The 23,826-nt window shown below is 54.6% G+C and overlaps 1 protein-coding gene across 5 annotated transcripts in view; it reads right to left on the minus strand.

Annotated features, from left to right (window-relative positions):
• Window positions 1–23,657, minus strand: part of Ndrg4 (NDRG family member 4) — a 35,235-nt gene extending 11,578 nt beyond the window's left edge. For 2 of the 5 annotated variants that reach the window (XM_041649561.1, XM_041649560.1), the window contains exon 1: window positions 254–411. In XM_041649561.1, coding sequence (XP_041505495.1) covers window positions 254–274 — 21 coding nt within the window. In that variant the 5' untranslated portion in view covers window positions 275–411. Of the gene's footprint in view, window positions 1–253; window positions 412–3,845; window positions 3,891–6,706; window positions 6,802–23,106; window positions 23,561–23,607 lie in introns of those variants that run through there. The other 3 variants (XM_041649562.1, XM_041649559.1, XM_041649557.1) reach the window with 3 other exon arrangements.
• Window positions 23,658–23,826: the final 169 nt, after the last annotated feature.

The raw sequence follows: 23,826 nt of genomic DNA on the forward strand, positions 1-23,826 counted from the left end.
GGCTCACAGGGGACGCACCAAGCTGAAGTGACCCCAAGAGTTCACAGATGAGGCCGAGAACACAAGCCAGCAAACAGAAGCCAATGGACCCATCCTTACCCAGCCCTCCACCCAGTGCCTGAATAGACCAGGAAGACAGGCTTCGGAGCAGAGCTGTCACCAGACAGGTCAGGAGGACACCTTATCCTCTGTAGGTCACAAGGATGCCCCATTCTCCCTGCCCATCTCGCAGCGCCCCTGGACCCTCACTCACCCCATCCCAGCACTCCGGCATCTTGCCGCAGAAGGGAATTTGCCGAACCAAAAAGCGCAAACAAAAGCCTGAGTCACTCGAACAGCTTGGGTGGGAGACTTGCGGCTCTGTGACGGGGCGCACAGCTCCCCGTGATTTTATACACAGATCCCGGCCCTGCCCAGGCTGGTCCCTCCTCCCTGAAGGGTTTCTGAGCAGCTACTTGCTCACTCCGAGTCCTGGCTCCCACATTGGCTGTTAGGAGACAAACCTGGCTCTAATTGGCTTCTGAGATCCTCGCTCACTCTGCCTTGCTTCAGCCCCTCCCGCCCTAGCGACACAACACCCCCGATGGTCCCCAGCCCCTGCAGCTCAAGGGTGCTTAGCACCCAGGCACCTTCCATCAGGTGCAGCTTTATGTGGCTCCTGGGAAGCAGCAGCCAGGGCCACACAGGCACCCCTGCATCACGCACACGGAGGTACCTGACAGATATGAATCCCAGTGTGGGGTGGCCTGAAAAACTGGACTTGCAGACCCGTCTCAGCGCTCGGCTCCATCCCCTGGGAGCACAAGGGTCCCAAGAGACCCAGTATCTGGAACACCTGACTCCCAGGCCCAGACATCCCAGCAAGACGACAGCCTAGGTGGTATAACCTTGAGGGCAGTTACTGGTTGGGGAGGACGTCACTGGTTTGGGGAGCACGTCACTGGTTTGGGGAGCACCTGAGTTTATCCATTGCTTCGGGGTCTCCCCCCTTAGGCATCTCCAACCCTGCCAACACAGATGCCCAGGGCTGACCCACAGCCCTGCAAATGTGGAGTTTAGGGGTCTGGGGGTGCTGGGCAGAAGCAGAGGAGCAATAGGGAAGGCCTAGCCCTCCTCGACCCCACACTCCTGCAAGAGGATAAGGCAAGGGGAGCGGGGGACAGGCTGATATGCTTGGGTTCCAAACAAACACTCAAGCCAAGTCCTGTCTTCTGAAGCCAGTCTGTATGAATCCAGCTCCTGGGGCTCTGGAGAGGACGCACAAGCTCCCCCAGGCTGCACGCTTTATCCATCAGGACAGCGAGGGTGAAAAGCGGACTGAAGGCACACAGCGCACAGAGGAGCAGGAAGACGAGGGGAGTAAAGGAGAGGAAGTAGGCCAGGGAAGTGACAGAGGAGGGCGCCCCGGGGCTGAGAGGACCAAAGTAACAGGGAACATGGTGGGGGCGGGTGCCGGTGCCCCTATTCTGTCTCCTTGGTAGAGGAAAGCACCTCCGGTCCCTATCTGCGCTGACGGCCCTGCATCCCGGTGGGACCCCGGGGGGAAGGTGGCCAGCTCCCCGCCCAGGTGCCTGGTGACCTCCTTTGCAGCAGCTGCGCGCACGATTCCTAGTAACAGCCTCTGTCTTGGGTACCAACAGCTTTGCCTGCGCCACTTCTGACCAGGCCACCCCCAAACAGACATGGAACAGTGCCCCAGCCCTCCTGTCCCGGTCTGCTCCTCCCAAATCTACCCATGGGCCTCTCAAGGACCCTGCAGTCCTTGACCGACCCACGCCCACTCTCTGACTACCTATGGAGGGGTTTCCCCTCTCCCTGCTCCCAACAGAGATGCTCGCTGAACACCGGCCTCTTCCAGAGCTTCCTGTCTCTGCTCAGCTTGCTGGCTAGAAAACCCACAGACCCAAAGTCAGGTCTGCTCAACCAGCTGTCTGCGGGGTCCTGGGGCAAAGTATTTAATTCTCTGCTTCTGAGGAAACACAGAAGCCTGAGAGACAGGACGGGGTGCCTGAGGCCCAGGAGTCTGATTGTTTTCTCGCTCAGGTAAGGGGCAGCAGGGCTTCTCAGCATCTCAGCATTCTACGACCATCGAGGGGAGAGGTCACTTACATTAGAATGTCCCCCATGCCAGACCCTAAGTGCTTTCCACTCTCTCACTCAGTACCCACTTTTCAGACATGTGATAAGCTGCTCCGCCTCACACAGCTAGTAGCCACAGCACCAGAAGTCATGCCAGGCGGTCTACTGCGACTGCGTGCTGTAGTTGGGGGTGCCTCGTCACGGTCACTGGGAGTGGGGGAGGTGGGGGGAGATGTCCAAACACTTGGCCCATTCCCTTATAAGCACTCTGAGCCGCTTCACTGTGAATGAGCCTGCTGGGGCAGCGTGGGGCGGGGGAGGGGGAACCTAGACTGGGGCAGGCTGGGAGCAGCGGGGGTGGGGTGGACATGAATGGACCAGGACTGGGATCTCTTATGCTTTCTGGTTTCTCTGTCTTGCTTCTTTCTCCCGCAGCTGACCCTGTAGAGCCAGAGACAGTGACACTGCCTGCCACTGTGGTACTGGGCATGATGGTGGCTCCCCAGCTGTGGCCCAGAAAACAGCCATCTTTGTGGGTGTTTTTCTTTAAAAAAAAAAAAAGAAAACCAAGCAAAACCTGCTTCTGTGAAGCGCTCGCTGGAGAGCACGCTGCCCTTCACGGAGCAAAGGGTGCTGAGAACCAGGGTCCCACCGTGCACAGCTGCTCGAGGCTTGTCCACTCACACACCCCACCTTCATTTGTCACAGACAGAGACTTCCATGACAGGGCCTGTTCTGCTGATTTCTGGCTGTCCCTTCTGAAGAGGCTGATCCACTCCCAATCCTTCTCGGGGACTCTGACTGGCCCCAGCTGCCAATCAGAGTGCTGTACTTTCAGCTGAGGCCTGTGACTTCAGGGGATGTGGGCGTGAGCAAGGTCTGCCTACCGCCTCCCTCCTTGAAGAGGCACGTGACCAAGGGACCAACACAGGCCCAGATCCTCATTCTTGCTTGCTAGCTGCGTCAGGGGGAGGAGCCATCGGGGAGCCCCACCTCTTGTGCTGCTTCAGGGGGAGGAGCCATCGGGGAGCCCCACCTCCCGTATCCAGACTGAAACTGTTCCAAGGAGACTGACCCAAATAAAGGTCAGGAGGAGAAAAGAAAGTGGCCTGGGGGTGACTTCCATCCAGCGGGGAGGAGGGGGCTCTGAACTGGTTTGTTATATTCAGATGGCCAGTGACGTCTGAGAGCCCTGGAAGCCTATGTCCCTCTCTGTCCTATGCCGCTGTTAGATATGGTCTGGGACGGTTCCCGGGGGTCTCAGAGGGGAGAAACGGTTTAACAAAATCATGCGAAGGAATCAAACAAAGAGCAAGTTCCATTTTCATGGTACCTTTGGCATCAAACTAAAGAGGACACGGTTGTCCAGGCAACGGCTGCTATGGAAACCAGAGTTAGTTCACAGTCAACCTAGCTTCCATGGGGTGGAAAATGCTGATTCAGGTGACAGCATCTCTCGCTCCCTTTTGCACACTCATGGCCTGAGGCCTCTGCTTCCTTCCCAGCTGTGCTGTTCACAGAGGGTCCGCCCCACTCCCGCTCTGCCCGCCCGCTGGGTAGGGGGAGCAGCCTTAACAGGAAGCCAGTGGAGGAGGCGCTGTGAGCAGTGGGGGCAGTCATTAGACCCTGAGATGACCTGTCCTCCCTCCCCACCAGAGACCGGGACATGCAGACAGGCTATGACTCTCCTCTACGACCCAGCCCAGCAGGAATGCGGTCCACAGAGATATAGGGCCCCACATTTTGAGAGGCGAACTTTAACCTACCTTCCAGTCTGTGTCCACAACTGAGAGGAAGGTGTCAGGGTTATCCTAAGGAAAGCAAACAAGAAGGACAAGTTAGACCAGCTCCCAGTCTCTGCCCGGAGCAGACTGGTCTTCTGACCCCAGCCATATTCATGCTGACAGAATGGGCTCACGGGCTTACCTAGGGTGTCGGGGTACGGACAGTGCAAGGATCTCTATCTCGTAGGGTATCGGGGAGACTAAGGGCTGCTCTACAAGCAGAATGCTCTGGGATCTCTGAGTGCTGGCTTTGGATCACTGCACACAAGGGTAGAGGACCGTGGAGGAGCAAAGAGGCACCTTGACTGTCACCTCCATGGCAGGGAGGGAAGCTGAGGCCTGTTCAGTGTCCTGGCCTGTGCACACTAGGTATTGTCAAGGCCGGCAGCAGTGCCCACTCAACTCTCAACCTTCCTGGGTCTATGTGAGACTGGCAGTGGCATCTTCCAATAGTGCCTGTCCTGCCTCTGGACTCCAGATGCCATGACAGAAGACACCCAAAGCTGAGTATAGTAGCACGGGCCAACCATTCAACACCCAGGAGGCTGGGAACCCACGGCCAGCCTCGGCTATGTAGGGAGACCTATTGACTCTTCCAAGGCCTAGGGGAACAACAGCCGTCAAGGGAAGAGAGCGGCCACTTCTGGAACCCCTTAGGAAGGGGGCTGCTGGCAGAAGGGGGCGGGGCTGGTCACTGATGGAGCCTGTCACCAAAGCACCTCAGTGAGAGGATTGCAAAGCAAGTGTGGGAAGGTAATTACCTCGGGGGAGAAGGAGGCAGTTCTGTTAAAAACACAAAATCTGACATAAAGGATGAGGCAGATAATGGTAGGGTGTGCTGTATGCTCTCGGGAAGCTAGGGGCCCAGGAGATAGGCGCGTGGGAGGGATGGGCCCACAAACCAAGACACAGCAGGAAAATGAGCCAGCATGAAACCCTGGGAATCACAGGAGGTGTCTGAGGTCAGAAAAAAGGGCAAGAGAGGGTCTGGATGAATGGAAAGTCCATGAGGGGCGCGGAGACCTGGGAGGTCCAGAGAAGGGGCAGCCAGTGTCCCCTGGAACCTGGGACTCCTCAGACCCTGCAGACTTCATGGAAAGCCAGTCTAAAGTGGCTTATAGAGGTGGAAAGGCACAAAGAATACAGTCATGCCCCTGCCTCTGCAATGGTTCCAGAACCTTCCGTAGGTACCAAACTTCACTTCTCTAAGATAGCATTATATCTGCCCAGCACCCATGATTCTCCTCTCATACCATTTAAATCAGCTCTAGGCTGCCGATAACACACCTTCTAGAAGATATGTCATGGAAGTAGATGCTATACTCCGCTGGTAAGGGAGCAAGGACAAGAAAAGTGTGTACAGACGATTTTCTCTGGCTGCTTCTGCCTGACTAACTGAGGTCCTGGGTGTGGACACCGTGGATGTGAGGGCCTGCCGTACTCTCTAGATACCTGTACCTAAGTCTGTACCCGGTAAACTACAGCCGTTTGGAGAGTGAAGAGGTCAGGCAGGCACTGCACTCAGGATGCTAAGAGACCTTGCCAGCATCACAGCCTGAGGAAGGGCAGCTTCTGAAGACAAAGGCGCAGCTAGCTGACACCACCAGGATTCTGCTGGGAGTCACGAGGAGGCTACACTGGGCATTTTTTAAAAAATGCCCCTTTGGAAAAAGCAGAGGTGACCGGGTACCCAGCAAGAGCCTCTTGCTGACTCAAGGACCGGAGCCTCTGCACGAGTCTGAAACACAGATCTCAAACACCAGAGTGGTAGACTACCGCCCTGATGGCCGCTGACGTGAAATGAGAGACTGGGTTCAGCAGAAGGAGGAGGAAGGCTGCCAGGAACAGGAGGGGAGGACCGTGAGTCAGGAGAAAGGGACAGCAAGGTGCTGCAGGAGGCTGGAGAGACCTGGGCACAAGACAGACCCGTGCTTCAGGGTTGGGGACACACTGCGAGTGACAACAGGGTGGGGGGGGGGTGCCAAGAACAGCCTAGTGGCCAGCAAAGGCTTCCTGGGAACGCTTGAGCAGAGCCAGAATAAAATAGGAAGGCTGCCTGTAAGTTCTCGGACTGATGCGAAGTGGCTGGAAATATGGCAGATACCCTCAAGGTTCAAGGAGGCTGGGAAGGAAGGAGGTGCAGGGGCGGGGGAGCAATCTCTGGAACCTGGGATGAGGAGTTTGTCAAATGCGCAGCTCACTGCCGGTCCTACAGGCTACCCTTGAATAACCCAGGCATAGGTGCTTGGCTCGAGGTTATGCGTTGAATGACCAACGACGCCCCATTCAGGGGCAGGGCTGTGGCCTCATGTGGTTGGGCTCCCCAGAGCCCCCACTAAGCCACCTTGATCCCAATCCTTGCTGCTCCTTCTGGCGGGAGGCTGGAAGGTGGGTGGAAATAAAACACGGAGCTGAAGGTGGAAAGCACCGGGCTCCTGCCTTTCCCAGCTGCAAACAAGGCTGGGAGGATGCATACCCAGCAACGCTGGATGCACACTTAGGCTGATCCCGCCCGCAACTTCCTCAAGAAACGAGAACCAGGCCGGGCGATGGTGGCGCTCGGGAGGCAGAGGCAGGCCGATCTCTGTGAGTTCAAGACCAGCCTGGTCTACAAGAGCTAGTTCCAGGACAGGCTCCAAAACCACAGAGAAACCCTGTCTCAAAAAACCAAAAGAAAAAAAAAAGAAAAGAAAAAAGAAACGAGAACCAGTCAATTCTGGGTAGCTCTGAGTTCACAGGGCAGTTCTCTCTAGTACCACAGACAAGATTGCAGGAAAACACGCAATTTCCCTCTTCACCACAAGGTGGCGCACGGCCCCCAGGACCTGGAAGGGGCGACTCACCAGCTCTGTCACATCCTGGCCCCGGAGTAGGGGCTTCTCCTCAGGGAATCGCAGCTCCTGCAGCCCGGCCATGGTCACGTCGTGGAGCAGAAGCCCTAGAAAGAAGGGAGCATGAGGTTGGGCCTTGTTCTGAAGCTGCCCAGTGAGGCTAACACAGGCCAGGGCTACTGCCCCCCAGGCGATGACAAGGAATATTATATTGTATTTGCTCTTTTCAAATAAAAACGTGTTCTGCAAAACTAAGCAACACAAGAGGATCCCTGTAAATTTCAAACAAAACCCGGCATTTACGGTGAGGCAGAGGGGTTCTGTGGGGAGGTAAGAATGCGTCAGAAGTGCCTTGCAGGGGCTTTGGTAGACTGTAGCTGGAGAGGAAGGGAGGCGAGAGCTCTCTTTCCTGGGACTTGAACAGAGCTTGCATCAGGGCTGAAGATCTCAGCCTACATCCACCAGAAGGTCCCATACCCCGATTTCTGGGTGACTCAGATAGACACAGAAACTTTTCTCCCCACCAAGATTTATTTATTCTGTATACAGTGCTCTGCCTGCATGTATGCCTGCAGGCCAGAAGAGGGCACTAGATTTCCATTATAGAGATGGTTGTGAGCCATCATGTGGATGCTGGGAATTGAACTCAGGACCACTGGGTCAGTGCTTTTAACCCCTGAGCCATTTCTCTCCAGCCCCGATACAGAAACTTTGGAGCTTTGGAGGAAGAAAGGGTCACACTTAAGGAGCACATACACATTTGCCTTGTGTGTGTCAGTGTAGGGGTGCGGCAAAAACAGCAGACACGCAGAGAACCCAGGACGAGGGGCTCGCAAGAGAGGCAGTGCCATCTCTCACTTGGGTATAGTGACAGAGGCCAGAATGGACCTAGGCTCACCAGTGTCCCTATCAACAGAAAAGCTGGAAGGAGCCAGAAGCCCATCATTGGGCCACTGGGGTCACACGTTGCTTTGGTAATCTGACTAAGATTATTTCAGATCACAGGGAAATGCAGCTAACAGGGCTAGTGAGGTGGCCCAGCAGCTAACGGTGTCCGGCATTGGATTTGACGACTGGGTTCAATTCCCAGAACCCGCACAGTGAAAGGACGGCACCGAGTCCCACGGTGCCCTCTGATCTCTGCATGGTGTCGCCACACATGCATGACAAAGGCAGGGATTTTTACAAAGCAGCTACAGAAGCACTCCATGCAGGAGAGATTCAAAGGGCCCCACCAGAAGACCCAGGAAGGCTGTGCATCATGTCACACAGTCCCCAGGGAGGGAGGTTTCTGTCCTGCCCGGTCCGCTGCCAAATCTTTACAGTGTTCTAAAGCATTATCCCACGACAGAGCATGGTGGAGAGCGAGCTACGGCGGAGTGGGGGTGGAGGTGGGGATGAGGGTGCCGAGACACACAGGTAAAACTCCGATAAAATATTCATAATAAGCAACTAGTTCAGGCACTGCTCCTGGAGAGGTAGATTGGGATTGAAGATAGGGTGTCCACCACGGGAACATAGCCCACAGAATTAACTGACCAGAACTCATGGGTACTTGCAGAGACCAGGGAGCCTGCAGGGGTCTGATCTAGGCCCTCTGCATATATGTTATGGCTGAGTAGCTTTGTATTCTTGTGGGGTTCCTAACAGTGACAGAGGGGGCGGTCTCTCAGACTCTTTTGCCAACTTGTGGAACCCTTCTCTTTCTGCCAGGTTGTCTGGTCCAGTCTTATTGTGATGGTATGTGCCTGGTCTTATTGTAGCTTGCTATGCCACGTTTGGCTGATGTCCCTGTGAGGCCTGCTCTCTTCTGATGGGAGGTAGAGGGGTGGATCTGGTGGAGAGGAGAGGTAGGAGGGAGAGACTGGAGGGAAGGGGAGGGGAAACTGCAATAGAGATGTAATATATGACAAGAAGAAAAAGAAAAAAGGATGTCTACTCTAAAGTATGGAAGGAGATATTTTTAAAAATATCTAAATTATATTTAAATTTAAATATTTAAATTAATCTCTGAGACAGAGTCTCACTATGTAGCCTTGGCTGACCTGTAACATTACAAGTCTACTATGTAAACCAGGCTAGCTTAGAGTTTTGTTTTGTTTTCCAAGGCAGGGTTTCTCTGTGTAACAGTCCTGGAACTTGCTTTGTGGACCAGGCTGGCCTTGAACTCACAGAGATCGGTCAGTCTCTGCCTCCTCAGCGCTATCACCATCCAGTCCAATTTCTCCCCCTTATTAGGCCTCCACTGTTTGTAAATTGTTAACTTGTGCTAACACACACTTCACCCTGACTGGAAGCGAGGTAAGGAGACTGAGACCCTGTCTGGGTGCCTAGTCCGTGTTCACACTCTAATGCCATGTCACCTAGAGGGTGGAGGAATGAACTCTCTCTAGCCTTCTCCTGCAGTGGGTCCTCAGCAGGAAGGCAGAAGCTGCCCTTCCTGAACCCTGTCCTGTTTGCTCCTCCTACAGAAGGCCAGTGACTGACTGACCCAGGACTCAAAGGTCCCAGGCCTGGATGGAACCCATGTCTGACCAGAGGGCACCTCTGAGCCTTTGTCCTAACCCTCAGCACAGGAGGCAGGAGGAGGATCTGCCACCCTAAGCCCTGGGTCCCCGCACAATCACACCCTGCCACCCTGCTGAGCTTTCTGTTCCCAGAGGTTTCCCAGGAAACTAGCTAACGAAGACGCAGATGGGTTGTATTTTTAGAATGGCGTCCCCTTGGCTCCCTCTGCCCTGTCTTCCCTTCCTTTCGGCTCTGTGCACACTCATCCATCCCCCTGAGTGGGAGCTCGGAAAGGCCCTCCCCCCCCCCCCCCCCCCCCCCCCCCGCCTTGAGAACCTCCTTCATCAGGACATTCCTAGCCACCTGCCTCCCCAACACCCACCTCAATTCAATTCAAGGCGTCATAGGGATGTCCTGCCCTCCCCCACCTGCTGTGAAGCCACCTGGAGGCCCTTCTCTCCAGGGACAGGGCTATTAAAAGGGTGGAGGGTGGGCAGTGCAGGGACAGATGGTCTGCCATGAGGGAGTAGCCGGGAAGAGGTAGGGAGAGACAACGAGAGAACTTAGCCTGCCTCTGCCCTAGGAAACGCCTAGGCAGCCTGGCCTGCTCTGGGGGGCTTCCGGGTAGACGCTAGAGTGATATTCCCCCCGAGGGCAGCAAAGGACAGTCTTCCTCAGAAAACCACATATTTTTTTCTCTCCACAGTGGCTGGGTGGTGGGGGAGATACTGCCTGTCTTCCTGGTGCGGCCTGGTTGAGATCTGAGTAACAAAGGTGGGGCCTGAAGATGCCACCAAATCTTTCCCCTCTGTTCTTTTTCCTCTAGACCGCTCATTCTCTAGAGGCTGGTGGATCTGGGGCCTTGGGTCACCCCAATCCCAGCACTTACAGTGGTTAGGCCACGGCCATGGTCCCCACAGTGCAGAACCATGTCCGCCATCACTCACTGCCCAGCTTTGTGTGGGTAGCTCACAAGGAGACCGCAGGGGAGGAGTCGCGGGCCTCCTGTGCCTACCCTGGAAAACTTGAGGGTGGGGGGACTGCAGAGACAACAGCTGTATAAAGGCCATGCTGGGCAGGGCTGTGGCTCTCTGGTGCAGAGCCCAGGCTGAGGTCATCTCTACTTGCTGTCTCAAGCACCACACAGAATAATGGAAAACTCTGTCATGGAGACTTGTTTCCCGCCCAAGTACTAACCAGGCCCTACCCTCCTTAGACCTTAAGATATGATGAGCTTAGGTGTGTTAAAGTTCTATACCTAAAAATGAGGCCAACACAAAAAAAAACCTAATGCAGAGCTCAGCATGGGTGTCCTCCCTGCCCATCCAGACACGTGTTTTCCTCCTGACTCTGTTTCAGGGCAAAGTCAATACTGTGTTCCATTTGGGAGCATCTTTAAATGTGGCTCCATGATGGGACTGAGTCAATAGAACCCTCAGATTAAGGAGGGTTAAAAACACAGAAATTAGGGCCAGCAAGATGGCTCAGCAGGTAAAGGCATCACCCGCCAAGTCTGATGTCCTGAGTTCAATCCCCAGAATCCAGGCCATAGGAGAGAACTGTGTCAAGGCGACAAACTCAGGAGCATCAGGTGACACCAAGGCAGAAGAGAGGACTGAACAGGGCTTCTGTTTTCCCACCTGTGAGGGAACCTGACCAGCCAAGATCCAGACCAGTCCCTACTGCCCAGCTGGGCTGCATCCCTGCCAGTCACAGGATCTATGGTCACAAGAATAATCAAATGAACAAACACCTGAAGGCTGTCACAAGAACAGCCTCCAAACCTGCACACCTCAACACCCTTCCAGATGTGGCTGGCCTAGGGTCCCCCACTGCTCCAGCCACACCTGACCCTGAGCCCTAAGAACCCCAATATCAGGGGTTTGGAGCCATCCTCCCTGAATGCTGCCCCCTTTTCCCTACCCTGACCACAGAGGGTAGGGTCTCCAGAGTTTCCATCTCACCAATGAGAAGACAGCACGGAAGGAGAGGGCACCCAGGGAAGATGCTATGGACCCAGGGAGAGTCCAGGGAGCGTCCTTACACAGCAGGGGAGACAGAGGCTGACCTGAGGACATAGGACATTTCTTCCCTGGCCAGCTTTCCAATGTCCCCTCTAGCTGCTGCCCCTTGGTTTGTTCTAGACCTGAAAGACCAGCTCTCCTGTTTTCTCACTGGGCTCCAACAACTGTCAACCCCCGTACCCCAACCATTATTATGTTCTTCATGGGCAACAGCCTGGAAGGTGATAAGGGTGAGGGGATTCTGTGTCAGGGTGCAAACCCTAGAGGAAATCCTGCAGGCATGCTGAGAGAAGTATATATGGACCCCAGACTCTGCCAGAGCGGTAAAAATGCTCAAGCAATTCACGTGACGAGAAGGCCAACACACAGAGAGCGCCTATGCTCAGGGGTGTCATGCAACCAAAAAAAGACACACAGCTTTGGACAAGGACATGCCACACAGTAAGGATTAAAAAAAATATCCCATTTATGTAAGAAATACGTGCCTGTGTCGGCAAATTCAAAACGAAATCCTCACAGGGCTCCAGGTGGAATAACAGTTCACCTGTCAAGGGTGCTGGCTGGGAGGCGATCAAACGGATTTCTTTCTTTTTTTTTTTAAATATTTATTTATTTATTATGTATACAATATTCTGTCTGTATGCCTGAAGGCCAGTTGAGGGCGCCAGACGTCTTTACAGATGGTTGTGAGCCACCATGTGGTTGCTGGGAATTGAACTCAGGACCTTTGGAAGAGCAGGCAATGCTCTTAACCACTGAGCCATCTCTCCAGCCCCCGATCAAACGGATTTCTATTCCTATACCAGATTTCATCTCTTCTAAGACACCACTGGACCAGAAGCGACACATTGTACACATCATTAAGGACAAAACCCACTTGTAATAAATCAGTGTTTCCTATGCTTCATCTTACAGATGAACTGTAACACATGCCAACTCCAGACCATCCACCCCTCCACACACCTTTGGCCCTGTTTCCCACAATGGTCTCGTGCTATGGAGGCACAGATAGAGCTGGAAGAGATAGGAAAGAAAGCACAGATACAATGTTGTCAGTGTGCAGGTGATGCTGGGGCTGTGGGGTTCAGGGCCTAGCAGCATTAGGCTGTCAAGGCGCCCCTCTCTGCAGCTGGCACAGTCCCAGTCCCCAGCCCTCGGTGTTTCATTACTGTGAAAGTCTGGTTAGTGAACTTGAACAAGGACTTCAGTCTGCACTTGCTCTTGATTAGACTCAACGTTAGGCATTTGGGGCAAGGACAGAGGAGAAACCATGTGTGGGCTCAGAGCTGCCTGGCACACTGGGCTAGCGGGCTGCTCTGTGCTGCCGCTGGGGCTGGTGACCTTGACTGTCGCTGGGAGGTGGCACTTGCTGGGCTTCTCTGCCGCTGGAACGATCTTTCTTTGTAACTGGTTACCGTGCAGGAAGGTACTCTGCCAAGGCCCCATTTCTTGTCAGGCTTCCCCAGGCTAATTTTAGCAGCCCTTGATGACTCCCGTCCACAGTTCTTACTGCGGTGTTCGTCAAATGGTAACTTTCTATTTCCATCATCCTGTCCAGTTGCTGGTGGGGACTCAGAGGGAGAGAGGCACCCTTTCTGCCCTGTGCAGCTATCCAGCCCATGACCACACCACAACAGACTCGCGGAGATTTATTCTACAGCCCGAATTCTGCTGTGCCTCTTTTGTTCTTCAAAGTGGGCCACCTCGCATCCCTTTCAGTTGACACTTTGTCCTTTCGACATGAACCCATCATTTATTGGCCAGCCACATTTGGCATCGCACGTGTGTCTTGCATGTTCTCTGCATGCCCCATGGCACCCTCCTGCCCAGGGTCCAGGTTGCTGTTGTAGAGGATGCTGTTCAGAAAGCAGAAAGTTGGAGTGGGGGCACCCGTGCTTCCAGTGTCACTGCTCCAGGTCCTGTCAGCCACAGAGCCAGGGAAGCACGGTACTAACATCTGCTCTGCATCTATCCTACTGTGACCATACAAGGAGCCTGGAACTAGGCTTCTAACTCCTTTAAGTACAATGGGACATCACAGACTTTATCCAGCTTCTCTTATCAAATGGCGAGAAATCTGGCTTATATTATTCTTTTCTTTGTCAGTGTTGAAGATCAAACGTGGTGCCTGTGAATGCCAGGGGATCCACAAGGTTTTATTTCATCATTTCTAGAGCCGTTACAAAAAGACTTGTCGCCTACAGGATGAGGGACGTGTGTGTGTGTGTGTGTGTGTGTGTGTGTGTGTGTGTGTAGGACCAAGAAGGTGACATCAGGTGTTTTCCTGGGTGGTACTCCACCTCATACATCAAGGCAGAGTCCCCCTAAACCTGGAGTTCCATCTCAGCCATGCAGCTTACTCTGCCAATCTTTTTGCCTCTTTTGGATTACAGACGGCAGCATTTCCGTGAATTCTGGGGAACTCTGGTCCTCACTTGTAAGGTGTCTCAAAGCCCACCGTAAGTTCCCACCACTCAAGGCTTTGTCTTTGAAATCACAGAGGACTGTTGTTTGGAACTCAAAGCAGCTCTCTCAGCTGGGCGGGGTGCCTGCCTTTAATCCCAGCACCCAGAAGCAGGGGCAGGAGGATCTCTGTAAGTTTGAGACCAGCCAGGTCTACATAATGAGCTCCAGGACAGACGGAGCTACATAGTGAGACCCTGTCTCCAAAACAAGCAAACAAACAGCCCAGCTCCCTCACAGGACTCCAAAAACACAAAACAAACAAAAAACGGGGGAAGTAAATGGCTTCAGCTTCCTTGCCTTCCAATCCCCAGCTTTGGTTCTCTCACTGCTGCTGGTGCCCACATTCATGTGCCATCCTGGTCTCTGGGGCGGCATTTCTCCAGAGCACACAGTGCCGCTGACACCTGCTAACAATCTCCAGGCTCCCAAGATGGCAAGGACAGCAGGGCTGTGCGGCCCACTTGCCATCAACTGTGGGGTGCCCCCAGCTTCAGAGGCAACCAGAGATTTAGAGCATGCACGCGAGGCACTCTGCAGCTGGGAGTTGAGGCACAGCTGGTGTGTGAGCTCCGTTCCTCTATACAACACAGATCCAGGCAGGGAACTTCTGAGCCCCAGGCCCAGGGCAGAGGGAACGAAAATCCTCACAGCACCCCTGGCAGCAACTGTGTGGAGCGCCCAACAGCCTCACGAGACGTTGCCAACCCGATGCCTGCTCTGCCCCTTTCCTCACTGAGGAATTTTAGAAGAGAAATTTAGAAGAGCAGGTTGGCAATGGGAATGATGCTCATGACCATGATATGTAATACCTGAGTTCTGAGTGTGTAGCGTGTGACTTTGATGTAGTATTCCTTTTTTTCTTTCTTTCTTTTCTTTTCTTTCTTTTTTTTTTTTTTTTTTTTTTTTTTTTTTTTTTTTTTTTTGGTTTTTTTGAGACAGGGTTTTCCAGTAGCAATGGAGCCAGTCCTGGAACTAGTTTGGTCCCAGAATCTGATAGACCATGCTGGCCTTGAATTCAGAGATTCCCCTGCCTCTGCCTCCCACTGTTGGGTTTAAAGGTGCTCCATGCCACCACTGCCCAGAGCATTGTTTTGTTGTGATGGGTGTGCACGTGTTATGACCTGCTTGTGAAGGTCAGAGGACAGTTTGTGGGAGTCAGTTCTCTCCTGACACCTGGGTTTCTGCGGATGGAACTCGGGTTATCAGGCTCCGCTACAAGTGCCTTTATCCAGTGAACCGCCTCACTGGCCCAAGATAAACTCTTCTTTGGCTCCTTCCCTGCCAAACGGCAGGAGCTTGAGCAACTAACTACCTTGGACGCAGAGGTAGGACACTAGGAACAGCAGTGGCAACACAGGTAAACTAGAAATCCAGGCCTGTGTAGAAGAGGGGAACACGGCTTGCTTAATCTGTGATCGTCATCAGTTTTCTGCCACATACAGCTGACACGAATGTATGTTTGTGACATACATTTTCTGGGAAAAGAGACCCTCCCCATTGTGCAAAAAGAAGACACAGGGAAGGGGATGGGCGGGGCTTTCCACTTGCAAACCGGAAGTGCTCATGCTCCTGGCTCTGTTCCCGCCCCCCAACAACTAAGCCCTCCCTGATCTTAAGCTCAGTCCCTGACCCACAGCTCTCAGGACTGCACCAGTTGGCACCTGCACGGGTAACTGTGACCTACACAAGTTCGAAGCTTCGTTTGGCGCTTCCGTCAGAAATTCTCAAAGTTCTTCCGCACAGGCATCCCACTCAACTCAGCTGTATCTGCCCAGCCTGGCGAATTTCCCAGAAACAAAGACACGCTTATCCCGGATCCCGGTGTAAGAATCAAAAAGGTAATAAGCCAAGGCAGGACGCCATCCCAGCCCAGATCTGTGCCTCGGTCTCGGACAGTAGCCGACACACATCCCCTCCGGGCATTTTCCTCATCAAAGCCCCTCCAAGCCACCTGTTTAATCAGCACTCTAGAAATCAGTGTCGCAGCAGAAAAGGGCTCCACAGCGCCAGCCACCTGCCAGCCTTCTCTCTCAAGTGCCCGGTCTGTAGGAGGTGCCACCTGCCGTATTCTCCTCAGGCAGCGGCATCCATGCCTCCCTTGGAGGGTCCTCAATCCTGAATCTGTATGCTTTAGGTAGGGATGATGGCGGCCCAGTGGTGAACCCGGTGACCCAGGCCATTCGCTGGCTAGGTATCGTCTGGGCATGGTCACTGGTGGAGCTCACAAATGTAAAGAGCTGCAGTGCCCCGAGATATGACCGTGACCTCTCCGTCCTGCTTCAGCTGCCCACGGATGGTCGCCTGTGAGTGCCACCTCATCCAGTTAAACTTGGAAACTTTGGAGGGTGCCATTTGAGGTCTGAAGTTTTCTGAACATCGACATAGCATTCACGGTTTTGTTTGAGACAGGGTTTCTCTGTGTAATGCTAGCTATCCTGGAACTCATTCTATAGACCAGCCTGGATCCAAACTCAAAGAGATCTGTCTGCCTCTGCTTCCCGAGTGCTAGGATTAAATGTGTGTGCCACACACCCGTACCTGACCCCACACTCAAAAGTTTTAATCTGAATATTTTAGACCCTGGGTTTTGTGGTCAGAGATATTGTACAAGAACAGTCAGATACCCGCAATTCTAAAAACCCTGAAATCTGACCCATCTTTGGTCTCAGTCATGTAAGAGATACGAGCCCTGTGGTCTTTAGGCCTTGTCTCAGGAACCAGGGAGAAAACACCGACAACAGATTCCAACCTGAATGTGGCTGGGGCAGAGCAAATGACTGACAGATCTATGTATGCGCTTTTGTGCACGGAGGCCACGGAAGGGACAGAGTGGGGCCTGGGGGTGCTACACGGAGACCACAGCGGGGACAGAGTGGGGCCTGGGGGTGCTACACGGAGACCACAGCGGGGACAGAGTGGGGCCTGGGGTGGTACACGGAGACCACGGAAGGGACAGAGTGAGGCCTGGGAGTTGCCTTTTCAATCAGGGTGGTTAGAGGTGTCACCTCGCTGAAGAGACTCAAACAAAAGCTTGAGGAAGGCGGGAAGGAGGCTTGGGAGTCCAGGAAGAGCATCCAAGCTGGAGGAACGACCAAGTTCAAAGGTGAGTGCTTGCCTGCTTGGTGGGGTGAAGGCAAGGAAAGCTGGGTAGATCAGTGAGGGAGAGGAGTGGGGTGAGCAGGACAGGCTGAGTGGGACAGTCACCTCAGCCTGGAAAGCTGACAGGGAAACTGAGGCAGAGCCCTGAAGAGACTCCTCTAATTCCAGCACTTGAGAGGTAGAGACTGGAGGGTCAGAAGTTCAAGATCCTCCTCAGCTACACAGAAAGTATGAGGCTAGCCTGGGACCAGAAAGGTCTTCCGAGCTGGTGCTCTGAACAGAAACAGTAGGGCCTTCTGGTGTGAAAGACAGGGAGGCAGGAAGACAGCAGGGTGATTTGACACTTGTTCTGGGTCACGGGGAAATCTTGGGGAGAAGGGAAGGTGTCTGCTCTCAGACCTGAGCCAGGTGGAGGTGAAGACGGCAGAGGGAGGATGAGTGTGGACACAGGTCCTCGGGAGGCTGGCGCTTCCACCATTAGCGCAGAGATCAGATGAGGCCCAGTGTGAGGACAGGGAGCCATGGAAGCCCAAGGGTGTGGGGCATATGGCCACGCCCTATAGGCGGCTCAGGGTGGGCAGAGCCTCCACTCAGACCAGGCTTTTGTTGGAATCCTTGGGGAAGAGTTCTTGACTAGGCACAAAAGATGGCCCGTTGTGGAGAAGGGCCTAAGAAATTTGCCAACCCAAACAAGAGTGGAAGAGAGACAGAAGCAGACAGCCCCGTGCCTACCATGGCTGCCATGGGGTGTGCTCAGGGGGTCTTTCTGGCCTCGAGACAGGCTGTTGCCCCTGCATTCCAGTGCATACACTCTAGGACAGTGCAGGTCTTTTCAAATATAGGGGTCACCAAAGGTGCCTCCTGAGCCGTGCTGGTGGACAGCTGGGAAGGTTTTGCCCATCAACAGCCCAGCACTCTGCTGTGTGGGTGAGAAGCGAGCTTGGGCATTGTCTAGCCCCCTCACCAGAAAAAGGGCCAGCCCTGCCCCAGGTCCCACTCCTATCCTAGGCCCCACCCCAGCCTACCAGGCACACCCACCACAGAGTATCAAGGGGTTAACACTGCTAGAAGCCATTTCTGGCACTCAGGTTCTGGCCACTAGAGCCATCAGGAGACAGTTTTGGATACAGAGCATGGTCTGAAGGCTCACGAACCCCGGACTCAGCTATGGGACCACCTCTATACTCTGAAGACACCCAGAAGTACTTCCCTCGGTGTCTCCCAAAGTGGCTGAAGTCCCTGTCTCACCTGCTTTGGATGGGGTACACAGCGAGGCACACAGCACCCCACCCCCAGCTAGCTGCTGCAGTGGGCTGAAGAAGCTGGCGTGTCCCAAAGATGTGCGTTCTTCCAGTCACTCCAGAGTGGACATTTCGTCAACACTGGACTCCAAAGGCTTACGAGCTAGGAAGTGTGTGTGTGTGTGTGTGTGTGTGTGTAGGTGTATACACATTCTTCTTCCCGTACCCGAGGGGAACCACAGTGTAGCAGGTAGGGTGGGAACACAGTGCAGGCTTCTATGGAGCTTTCTTCGTTGAGCCCAGGACCACAGTGGGACACAGCCAGCTTCAGCTCCAGGTCATACAGCCAGGGATGATGACCCAGCCCTGAAGGGCCTGCCACCTTCTCGGCAGGAGGTCACTTTCCAGCGCCAGGTCTGATAAATCTTCATTATCTTGGTGGCATCACTATGGTGAATCTTCATTACTTGGACTTAACTTCCTTACAGTTCTGGAGGGCTGGGTGAAGTCAGGGGGTCTGTGAGGCATGCCCCCCCCCCCTTCAGGCAGCACTTGGTGGCCCTCCTCACTGCCTAGCCAACATCAGAGTAGCTTGCTCTGGGCCTCTGCTTCTGTACTGGGCCCGTTACTGCCCCCTCCCCTTAGCGGGGCGAAGCAAGTACACAAAGGGCCCACCTTCTAATCCAGTAACTTTCTCCAGATGAAATCTTTAATCCCATCAGCAAGGTCCCTTCAGCGTCTATGCTAACACTCCTAGGTTCTAGGAACTAAGGTCAAAATACCTGCCTGGGGATCATTTTTCGGGCTAGTACACCCTGAACACACAAGGGGAAACTGAGGTGTGGATTTATGCTGGGAGGCTGAGAGTGGAGCTTGCGTACTGTACTCACATAGCTCTACCTCTCCCTGGGATGCTCTCTAGGCTGCAGTATCTGCTTTCCCTCGGGCTCTTGGAAGGCCAACTCCCACAAGCCCTCAGACCCTGGCTGTGCGTCCTTAGATGGTCCCCTCAGCACGACAGATCACGGGTGCACGCTGTCCCTGAGTTTGCAGGACGGGTTCCTGGGAACCACAGTCCCCAGGGTGCTCTCCTGCATCTGCAAAGCTTCAGTTTTATTCATCTGTATTTTTGGTTTTGTTGAGGCAGTCTCCCTCTGTAACCCATGCTCGCCGGAACCTACAATCTTTCCTCAGCCTCCTAAGAGCTAGGACCACAGGTGTGAACCATCACGGCTGGCTACTTCTCAGTTGGGGGGGGGGGAACAGAACGTAACTGCTGGGGATGCTACTCGGTTGGTGCGGTGCTTGCTTGTATGGGTTCAATCCCCAGGACCTTATACATCAGGCACAGTGGCACACTCTTGTAACTCCAGCACTAGGGAACTGGAGGCAGGAGGGTCAGAATTTCAGGGTTATCGTCAGTTCACAGTAAGTTCAAGGCCAACCTGAGCTACCAAAGAGCCCATCATAAAAAAAAAGTAAATTTGATGTTCATGTAACATACATTCACCAAGAAAAATGAAGAAAGAAAAAAATGAAAATTCTATACCCTGGGAGACAAAGGAAAGGTATTGTAATTTCTGCCATCTGTCCACCATGGCTTTTTCAATGCCCATTAACCACCTTGAAAAAGCTTTGGTTTGGGGGCTAAAGAGCCGCAGCCTTGAAAATGCTACTTTTTAAGGCAGGAAACACGATTCTAAGGAAAAATCTCCACCCCCAGAGCCAGCTCTCGTGGCTCAAGGTCCAGTCAGCCACCTGACATCTCTGTAACCTCCGGCAAGTGATTTAACTATGTTCTGCCTTAGTTCCCTTAAAAGGGGAAGGATGCTGCTCATATGATGGCAAGATGACATACAGCAGGCACCCGAGACTGTGGCAGTGGAGAAGGCCACGGACCTGCGAGCTGTCACCACCGTGATGATCACACATTGTTAAGGGGGCATCTGGGCGGTGGGTAAACGGCCTTTGGCCATGCAATCTGCAGCTGCCTGGGCCGTGTGTCCTGAGCTGAACACCTTCGTCTACTGTCCACAACTTGCCACTTTCTCCAGTAAATAATGACAGGACGCACATCCCTGAATGGATACCCCTGTATGCGTCTTGATTTGTTCCTAAAAATTCAACTGCAGAGGCACAGCTCTGAGACACCACCACCCATTTGCTCTTCATGAGAGTGGTACCAGCTTTTCTTGCACGCGGTGGACAGAGTGTCCATTTCCCCAGATCTGAGGGCCTGGACTCCCCACTCCCGCCAGCAGGGGACCACGTTCTCGTGTATATGAGGCTATGGGGCCATTCTCATTAAAACCACTGTAGTCGTGGGGAATCTCTCACAGTTTTACGGGATATGTTTAAATAGTGCCCGATTGTTGGTGGGCCTGTTGAGGGGAAACTGAGGCACAGAACTGCCTTTGGGGACTAGATTCGGGACCCCGAGTCTTCCTCTCTAGCTCCTCCGTCTCGGTACACACCACCGCTGCACTGGGATGCTGGCTGCAGCAAGGCAGTGAGGTTTCCTGGTCCTCAGAGGTCTACTGCGGAGAACCCAGCGAGGGGACTGGGCACCACTGAGCAGAGGGACGAGAGACCGCAGGGCACTGAGGAGCGAGCTCAGAAACCAAGATGCTGCAACATCTGGCAAGCATGCTCACATCTAAGCGTGGAAGGCGCTACTCCATCCCATTTCACAGAGGAGGAAATGAGCTGAGGAATGGCTTAGTCTGGCCCGAAGTTGAGCAGGCAGGAGGCCGTGGGCACATCAGGTAGGCTATGCATCACCCACTCTCGGCTACGAGGATGTGGCAAAGTAACTGATGCTGCCAGCAGAAATAGGTACAGTGGTAAGATGGAAGCCACCAGAACTACTAGAACCAAGTTCCTGGGGGGGGGGGGCTCTGCAAAACCATCTTGGAAGCACAGGTGATACGCGGGAGGTGTGAGCTTGGGCCAAACCAAGAATTGAGCACCTGCTGTATGCTACCGCAACAAACCCATCAACCTGTCACCTAAACATCACTCCGAGGAGATGAGTTTAAAAAAAAAAATCTGCCAGTTGCCTGTCAGCAGGGGTAACGTGGAGTGTGTATGTGGCAGGGCAAGGCAGGTGGACTCCTTCATTATCAGGAGAAGGAGTCAAAGCGGAGGGACCCTTGAGGTCCCAATCAGATGTGCCACCTGCTGTGCCTCAGAAGACCTCATGGCATCTCTTAGGTGTCTGTATAATGAGACCGTATGCAGGAGGTTAGACAACCTGTTTGAAATCACTGCTAGCTGTGGCTGGAGTTTAAACCTATGAGATAAAAGGGAGTGTGTGTGCGGGGGGCGGTGAGAGCACAGGGGTGCATGAAGGATATAACAAAAGGGGTTCAGAACTCATTTCACAGCCCGGGCTGGCCCTAAATTCACCGTCCTCATGCTTCAGCCTCTTGGGTGATAAGATTACAGGTGTACCACCACACCTGGCCGCAGCCAGGTCTGGTACACTGGGACCTCACGACACTAACAGAGTCCCGTCGACGCCTGGCCAGGGGTTCAGAAAGCCTGGCACAGCTCAATGAGGGCCTAAGGGCACACTGCACATGGAACCCACGTCCAGACCCTCACTGTGATGCCAGCATCCCTCATCCATTCCCTCTGAGGGCCACATGGAGATGGGAGGACCTGGTTCTGCGCTCAAGCAGGACTCTGAACCCCAGGCTCCACAGACCTCTCCCCTTCCATCAGGGTGTTTTGAGGAGTTAACTTGCCTGCAGCTCTCTTCAAGGTGGGTGGCCAGGTCTGTCTCATGTGAGAGCCGTAAGAAAAAGCTGAAAGGAGGTGGTGGGTGCCCAAAACACCCAGCCAGGGATTCCTATGATCCCTTCTCTATGAGCTCAGCATGGCCCACTGTGGTTTAACAAACAGCCCAAACCCTCATCTGGCCTACTTTCCTCTCACACCCCACCACACACACATGCACACTTTCACACACACATGCTCACACACACTCACAGCCCAAACCTTCACCTGGCCTACTTCCCTCCAGCTCCCATCATCTCCAACACATACGGGGCCCTCCAGTGCTAAGCCACTCCTGGATCAAGTCACTCGCACCCGAGGGTCCACACAGACCACCCCTTGATGCTTCAGCTTGAAATGTGGTCTCCCTTCCCATGAACGGAAAGTTCTACTTTGTACCTTCAAATGCAGCCGTCTGCTCTAAGCTCTGCATCCTCTCTGCTCCCAGCCCCAGATCCCATTCTGGTTCCTGACTACACACAGGGAGCGGCAGCCCCTTCCTCATTTTATGGTCTGGGGCCTGCGTTCTACCAGGTCCCCAAGTGTGGGAAGGCATCTCTTGTAGTATGTTCATCGGGTATACATGGGTTGGGCACCTGACAAAGACCCAGCGGGGTCCAGTGGGGTCTGGACAGGGCCTGTCACCTCCAGGCCAGGTGTCCACCTCCACCCTGGGAACACAGCAGCCTCCAGTGCTGTTGGGTTTCATGTGTGAGGACCTTTCAGGCACCTGGCCCCTGTCCTTGCTCCCTTTCCCATCTCCTCTAGGCATCTATCTTCTCCAAGACATTCCAGTCACTGGCAGAAGGATGCCCTCAGTGGGGCATCTGGTTTCTTCTCCGTGGTGGTCCCAAGGTGGAAGACCCTAGCTTCCACCTTCCCAGGCCATTTGACTCTACTTCCAGCAAGAAACTTCTCCCCAGAGAGAAATGGGGTTCTGACGGTCATAGGAGAGCAGGAAGAAGCCCTTGTGCAGGTTCTCCCCGCTCTCCCAGGAGGCCCAAGGCTGCTTTCTCAGGGGACAAGCGACAGTTAACTGATAGACAGAGCCTTTGGGGGAGCTGCTCGGAGCTGGCGGGACACCGCAGGGGACCTCTCTCGCCGCTCCACGACCCCAGCGCTGGCGCTCCACCCTCCCAGACACCGGTGCCCGGGACTCAGTAGAGCCCGGTGTGTTCCAGGTTTCGCTCCCCTGGGAATGCGCACCCGGGATCGCCCCTTCCAACCCGGGCCACCGCGCCTTGAGCCTGCTCTGAGTCGGAAAGCGGCAGTGGCGAGCGGCGGGCTGCGGTACCTGTCAGCAGTTGGAGCCTGTGTCCCAGCACCTTCATCTCGGCGTCCGGGGAGCGCGCTGGGCCGCCCGGGGCAAGGCGCGCGGTAGCCGCAGAGAGGAGCGGCGGGAGAGCCGGAGCGGCGGGAGAGCTGGAGCGGCGGGAGCAGCAGCCGGTAGCGCGGAGCGCTCACCGCCCCCTCCAGCAGGGTTTAAAAAAATCCACCAATGGCACAGCCTCGCACCCCAAAAGACACCCGTCGCCACCTGGCCGGGGTGAGCGCCGAAGGGAGGGAGCGTGGCACCGCGGGAGGGGCTCCACGCGAACAAAGACGCCTGCTGCCCCCGGCCGTCGCGGCAAGACAAGTGTCCCGGTCTCCGGGGGTCCGGGCCAAGAAGGGGAGGGATGGCTGGGAGACAGGGCGTCGCCCTCGCGTGGGCGGGAGGTGGCCGCGGAAAAAGGTGCGGGGCTGCAGTGTGGCTGCACCGAGAGGGGATGACAGGGGTGAGGGCGCGGCGACTCACCCAGGCTGCCGAGCGACACGGTCGCGCAGGCGGGAGCCGGGCCTGGACGTCGCCGCCCACGAGCGGTGCGGGCTCCCGGCACAAGCAAGCCCCGGAGCTGGGGGCGGGGCGCCGCGCCGGGGGGCGTGCCCACGTGGGTGGGTGGGCGTGGGCCGAACTGCTCGTCCGGCTTAGAGGCTGTTCGGGGCGCCCACCGGCTGTGGGAGTGGGCGGGAGGCC

Source organism: Microtus oregoni, unplaced genomic scaffold (genome assembly GCF_018167655.1).
Source record: "Microtus oregoni isolate MIOR12 unplaced genomic scaffold, Mior012 000004F_ref0000308, whole genome shotgun sequence".
Lineage (NCBI taxonomy): Eukaryota > Metazoa > Chordata > Mammalia > Rodentia > Cricetidae > Microtus > Microtus oregoni.